The sequence below is a fragment of the Lepidochelys olivacea genome (assembly GCF_965140295.1).
Source record: "Lepidochelys olivacea isolate rLepOli2 genome assembly, chromosome: 2".
Classification (NCBI taxonomy): Eukaryota; Metazoa; Chordata; order Testudines; family Cheloniidae; genus Lepidochelys; species Lepidochelys olivacea.
Window position 1 is genome coordinate 212,127,433 of NC_140412.1, and position 6,426 is coordinate 212,133,858.

Sequence of the window (6,426 nt, forward strand, 5' to 3'; positions counted from 1 at the left end):
TCCACGCCAGATACCTAACAAACGAAAAAAAAGTCCACCAGAAGGCACACTCCATAACTTCTAGCCACAAAAACCCGACTACGTACACACTGTTAAAGGGAAAGGGGGGGGGGCGAGGCAGGAGAGTAACAAGATCTACAAACGACTGAAACAAGGGCCACTCACTGAACTGAAAATGCTGCAGGGAGTTTTTAGAGTCACGAAGGGGGCTGGGAAGGGGGAAGCAGAAGTGCACTCGGGTATTTGCACTGAGTATTTGGGGGCACCCTGTCCTTGGGGGCACGCTCCCTTAGATTTGCAGGCGCTCGCTGCGTCTTTCTTTTTGGAGAGCCGCTGCCGCCTGCGTTTGGTGGGGCTGATGACCTCACGCAGTAACGTCTCGGAGAGGCCCGGCGAGGCTGTAGATTGGCTGGCCGGGACTCAGCGGCACTTCAAAGCCTGAGAGGGAGCTACAATTGTGGTGGAATGGGCGGAACTGATCATTGTATTGCACACCTCTAAAAAAAACACTGCCTCTGATTTATCAATATAAAAAAGATCCTCTGAGAGGAGGGCACTTTTGTGTGATGGCAACTTCACTTCTAGGGGTGAGTCTAAGGATTTTTTCTCTTGCTGGTTTAATTAGTTTCTTTTTATTGTCGATTGGAGGGGGTTAAAATAGCCCCTGTCTTGACCAGGGCTATCAGTCTCCTCTATTGAGGTTTTTTTTTCTTAAGTACAAGTGAGTTTAGGAGAAAAGAAAGGGGGGGGGGGGAAGGGGCCAGAGTCACTTTTCAGTGTGCAGGAAAAGGTTTTTAAGGGCATTTGTAGAAGCAACCTACAGCGCTGGGGCTGTGCTGTTCCTGCATCCCCGGTGAAGTGTCCTCTCTTCTTTACATGTGACTGCTGGAGGAAAAAAAAAGCACTTTTCCCGTCCGTGTGCAATTGCTAGTTTGCAACAGATTGCGGTTTTCTTTTTCCCTTTAACATTTTTCAGCCCGTCGCGTCCAGCAGGTACGTTGAACTTGTATGTTTGTTTATTGGTACGTAGATAAGACTGTCTCGCAGCTTTTTGCAGCCTGGTCTTTTTCGGCCTGAGAGAAGCGAACCTGTTAAAACCTGGGGTAAGGAGGACAAGCTGCAACGTAGCTGCCTCCGGGCTGAGAGGGTTTAGTTTTAGCATCGCGGAAATAAATAACTTTCCCCCCCCCACCCCCTCTAGGTTTATCAGCGTTAAAATACCCCAGCTAGCCAGAGGCTACGTAAACCCCAACTCTCGTTAGCCAGCCCATTTCAGAGGACGCCTGGAAAAACTTTTCTCTCCCTTCTCGGGGTGGGGGTGGGGGTAGCGATGGAGCGAGCTTGGGTCAGCGGTTTGGGGAGAGGGGCAGAGACGCGATGGGAGGCGGGCGGGTTGTTTCGAGAGCAGGCTCCGAAGCTGACGCCCTTCTTGTCCCCCTCTCCGCAGGAAGAACCGAGGTTAGGCTCGACTCCTTTGGCCATGCTCGCCGCCACCTGCAATAAGATCGGCAGCCCCAGCCCGTCTCCCTCGTCCCTCTCGGACAGCGCGTCCTCCTTCGGCAAAGGCTTCCACCCCTGGAAACGCTCCTCCTCCTCCTCGGGCAGCTGCAACGCGGTGGGCTCCAGCCTGTCGGGCTTCGGGGTGGCGGGCGCTTCTCGGAACGGCTCCTCGGCGGCGGCGGCTGCAGCGGCGGCCGCGGCGGCGGCGGCCGCCCTGGTCTCGGACTCCTTCAGCTGCGGCGGCTCGCCGGGCTCCAGCGCCTTCTCGCTGACCTCCAGCGGCGCGGCCGCCGCCAGCTCGCCCTTCGCCAACGACTACTCCGTCTTCCAGGCGCCCGTGAGCTCCGGGGGCGGCGGCGGCGGCGGCGGGGGCGGCTCGTCCCAGGAGGCGGCCGCGCACCAGCCCGTCTTCCTCTCCAAGGTGCACACGTCGGTGGACGGGCTGCAGGGCATCTACCCGCGCGTGGGCATGGCGCACCCCTACGAGTCCTGGTTCAAGCCCTCGCACCCGGGCCTGGGCGCCGGCGAGGTGGGCTCGGCCGGCGCCTCCAGCTGGTGGGACGTGGGCGCCGGCTGGATCGACGTGCAGAACCCCAACGGGGCGGCGGCGCTGCAGGGCTCCCTGCACCCGGCCGCCGGGGGGCTCCAGACCTCGCTACACTCGCCGCTGGGCGGCTACAACTCGGATTACTCGGGCCTGGGCCACTCGGCCTTCAGCAGCGGCGCCTCCTCGCACCTGCTCAGCCCCGCCGGGCAGCACCTCATGGACGGATTTAAGCCCGTGCTGCCCGGCTCCTATCCGGACTCGGCCCCCTCGCCGCTGGCCGGCGCCGGGGGCTCCATGCTGAGCGGGGGCCCCGCCGCGCCGCTGGGGGGCTCGCCCCGCTCCTCAGCCCGCCGCTACTCCGGCCGGGCCACCTGCGACTGCCCCAACTGCCAGGAGGCGGAGCGGCTGGGGCCGGCCGGGGCCAGCCTGCGGCGCAAGGGGCTGCACAGCTGCCACATCCCGGGCTGCGGCAAGGTCTACGGCAAGACCTCGCACCTGAAGGCGCATCTGCGCTGGCACACGGGCGAGCGGCCCTTCGTCTGCAACTGGCTCTTCTGCGGCAAGCGCTTCACCCGCTCGGACGAGCTGCAGCGGCACCTGCGGACCCACACGGGCGAGAAGCGCTTCGCCTGCCCCGTCTGCAACAAGCGCTTCATGCGCAGCGACCACCTCAGCAAGCACGTGAAGACCCACAGCGGCGGCGGCGGCGGGGGCGCAGGGGGCGGCGGCGGGGGCGGCTCCGGCAGCGGGGGCAAGAAGGGCAGCGACACCGACAGCGAGCACAGCGTGGCGGGCAGCCCCCAGTGCCACTCCCCGGAGCTGCTGCAGCCGCCGGAGCCCGGCCACCGGAACGGCTTGGAGTGAAGGCTGCGGCGGGGGGCGGGGGAGACGCTGGGGCTGGGCGCCCTCCCCAGCTCCCCCGCGGGAGTAACTGTGTAAAGGGGCCATGGACATGTAAGTAACGTGCACTGTTTTCATGGACACTCTCCCCAGGGCCTCCCTTCCCCGCAGCTTCAGCTCCTGTCTCGGTGCCGGGCCCCCGGGCAGCCCCCTCCAAGCGCGCCTCGCTCGCACTTGGGTTAAGGGGAACGTGGGGCCGGACGAGAAAAGCCCTAGGGGAAAATCGGCCAAGGAGGAGGCAGATCGGGACAAACTAGCGTGAGATGTGGGCCAGCGTAGTGTGTCTCATTGAGAAAGTTGGGGGCCGAAAGCGCCCGGTGCTGCCACTTGAAGCACTTGGGTGCAAATGGGATTGGAGACTTTTCTTTCAAAAAAAAACAAACAAACAAACAAAAAAACCACCTAAATAAAATAAAACCCTTCCGTGTTTATTTAAAAATCACGTGCTCTGCAGCTGTTAAATGCCTAACGTAATCGCCATTTCACAGGTCAAGAGCTTTTTACGCGTATAAATAATCATTTTAAAAAACCAACCTACCCCAACCATCAAAGAGATACGCCTGGGAGCAATTCAAAGTTGCCGAAGAAGAGGCACATCTTGCGGGCTTGTTTGCTGGCGATGGAGGGAATGATTTTGGAGTGTTATAACTATCATTTCAAAGTTTTTTTAGAAACACATTTTGCAATTGTTGTTTTTGAAACACAGCGCTAATATTGAATTTAAAACGATCCCGAGCTAATCATTTATTTTAAAAAAGCACTGCTTTCCAGTGAGACCAGCGTGACTGTGTTTGTCCTTTTGAAAAATAGATTTCAACCCCACTTTCCAAATTTAATCTCGTTTGCTAGTCCACCCGTATAGTCCCGTTTCTGTACATTCACACGGTACACCGAAAATAATTAGGATTAAATTTATTTTTGGTAATTAAATTCAAATCCAGTGAAGAAGCATCCTTGGTTTCAAGCGAAGCTGTAGATCGAATGCCAAAAAGAGGATGATGGGAAGAAATAGGAAAATAAAATATTCGTAAAATACATCTGAATCTAATGGTTTGTACAACTGGGGAAATCGTTCTAGATTAGCTAACAATTAAATATAACTCCACCAGTGTATCGGTGTGAGCTGCAGTTGTTCAGGAGACGATTTTGTATAGTATTTTTCTTGTACATTACTTCTAGTAAATATTTGAAAATATATTGAAGTACACTTGAGCTTTTTTTTTCTTTTGTCACGAAAAAATATTAAGCGTTATTGTTGCAGTCCTAGTTAACTGCCTTTTTTTTCCCTGGACTTGTTTCTTGAAGTGTATCCTCAGATCGCACTTCAGGATATAGTTTTTGCTTGAATATTAATTTAGATAGGCATAAACCTGTAAGCAAACAATATTTGATAAATGTTGAATGACATTTAATTTAATGGAGCATGTACTTATTTGCATTTGCTGGCAGTTCAGGTATAGTTAAAGTGAGAGTTCTCCTATATTTCATAAAGTGGGTTTGCCAAAACCCATGTATTAAATAAACTGTCCAAGTGAAACTGAACTAATGTTGGCCTATGTGTATTTCCTGAAAATAATATTGATAAATGTTAATAAACACTCCTGACACTACATTAGCTGTTTGCAAATGCTGCAAACTATTTGTCTCATTGTAATGTTGAAATAATTTGGATATTTCACATTGAAATGGAAAGCCTTTCGCTGGAACATTTTAGATTTGCATTTTAAATGCATGAAATATGTAATTGATTTTTATCTGTAATATTTTAAATGGTATTAATAAACTCCAGATAAAACATTCCATTAGGTCAGTTAATTGTTTTTTTTTAATCCAGTCACTGTAGGTGGTTCTTTATTTACCTGAAACTCCTACAGTCTGAATAATTCTCTATATTTTAATGTCAACAAGGGAATACAAGGAATCAAATCTAATTTTAAACTATAGTATCTAATGCAAACCATACTTGAGACATTAAAATGGATAATTAGTCAGTCTATATGAAAACTACAGCAATAGCTGAAATTAAAGAAAATGTATTCGCATCTACTATGTGCTGATCCTGTGAAAGCATTGTGTATGAATTAACTGGGTTGCATATACTTCTTTAATTTTTTTTCCTCCCCTTTAGGTCCGATTGATTGTAAATGGTCAATTTATATTAAAAAGACAATTATTTCTTAAAAATCTAAAGTAATGAAATGTTCTGGGGATGTTTTTTAGATAGCACAGGACCACCACCTCTACCCACAAAAAGTTAATGAACATGATGAACCCCAACTTTGTATAGCCATGGGGGGGGAGAGACTTAACAAACCATTGTGTATGAAGAATTATTCTATCCTGACTAAGGGACCTTTTTCTATTGGGCCCAGAATCTGTTAATTTCAAGGACTGTAGTTTATTAACAAGAAGCTCATAAAGCTTAGGAGGACTAAAACTGTTGCTATATCAGTTGGCTATTGTCCACAGATGTCAGTGAACATCACTGTGAGGGTTTCCTAGAACTGAATATCTCTTACTGATATTATGGGAATGAGTACAATTTTTAATTTTTGGTGAAAAGTCCTAGCCAACTCTTCTTGCCTTAGAACTTTTTTCTCTTTGAAAACCTAACCTGTTCTATTAAATATAGAACTTGCATTCTGCCAGATTATTGAATCCTTTCAAAATTCAGTAACAAAAGAAATATGTACACAGAACTGAGATTTCCACAATTGCACTCTGTGCTTGCATGTGAAATATATAACTGTCTATAGCATCTCCTAGCAATTGTAAAGGAGTGATGCACCCAGGAACTTGATCCTATAAAGTTATGGACATTTAAAATAAACTGGAAACAGGAATTATGCTAAATAAAGCTAAATTTCTCAGCAGCCTTATTACAAATGTTGCTGTTTGAGGCCTGCAAAGTTTTCCATTGAAACAAAGCAACAGTTCGCTGTGCCTCTTTTTTAATGATGTTTAAATGGGATTAATGTATTTAAACATAGCTCTATTTACATCTATATGCAAAATGTAGTGGTTTGGTTTGGTTTCAAGGAAATGAGAATAATCTAAAAGGAAAGTTAAATGTTAAAGGTAAGAGGAATGCTTCTTCTGGTAACTCATAATAATGCTCCTTCAGTCTGTCACTTAAAAGAGAAGGAGGCTAACATGACAATAAATAGAAGACTTCTGCTAAATTTATGGAGCTAGCTTTCTGGAATTGGGGCAGGTTTACAACAGGATCTACAAATGACAAAACTCTTCCTCCTCCCTCAAAGGTGTGTGAGCTTACTGGTCCTTTAATGCTTGATGGTTGTATACCAGTAGACATTTTTTTTCCTTTAACTTCTTCGGGAGCAAAATTCCAGTCTCTTTCCCCTTTGTGGCTTGATTTATTTTTACTAAACCCATCTAGTTAAGGGCATTGAGTTGTTTGATACCAACTGCAAATTATCCTGCGTTTAAACCAAGCGTTGTGTAGACCAAGGTAGAAT

The 6,426-nt window shown here is 48.8% G+C and overlaps 1 protein-coding gene across 2 annotated transcripts; it reads left to right on the forward strand.

The window, feature by feature from the left end:
- Window positions 1–452: 452 nt before the first annotated feature.
- On the forward strand, window positions 453–4,644 carry SP8 (Sp8 transcription factor). 2 transcript variants are annotated; one of them, XM_084619855.1, is made up of 2 exons: window positions 453–587; window positions 1,448–4,644. In XM_084619855.1, the coding sequence occupies exons 1-2, from the start codon at window positions 567–569 to the stop codon at window positions 2,909–2,911; spliced, it is 1,485 nt and encodes a 494-aa protein (XP_084475981.1). In that variant the 5' UTR covers window positions 453–566; the 3' UTR covers window positions 2,912–4,644. The 2 variants fall into 2 exon arrangements, with proteins under 2 accessions (XP_084475981.1, XP_084475982.1); XM_084619856.1 differs by lacking the exon at window positions 453–587 and adding an exon at window positions 797–993.
- Window positions 4,645–6,426: the final 1,782 nt, after the last annotated feature.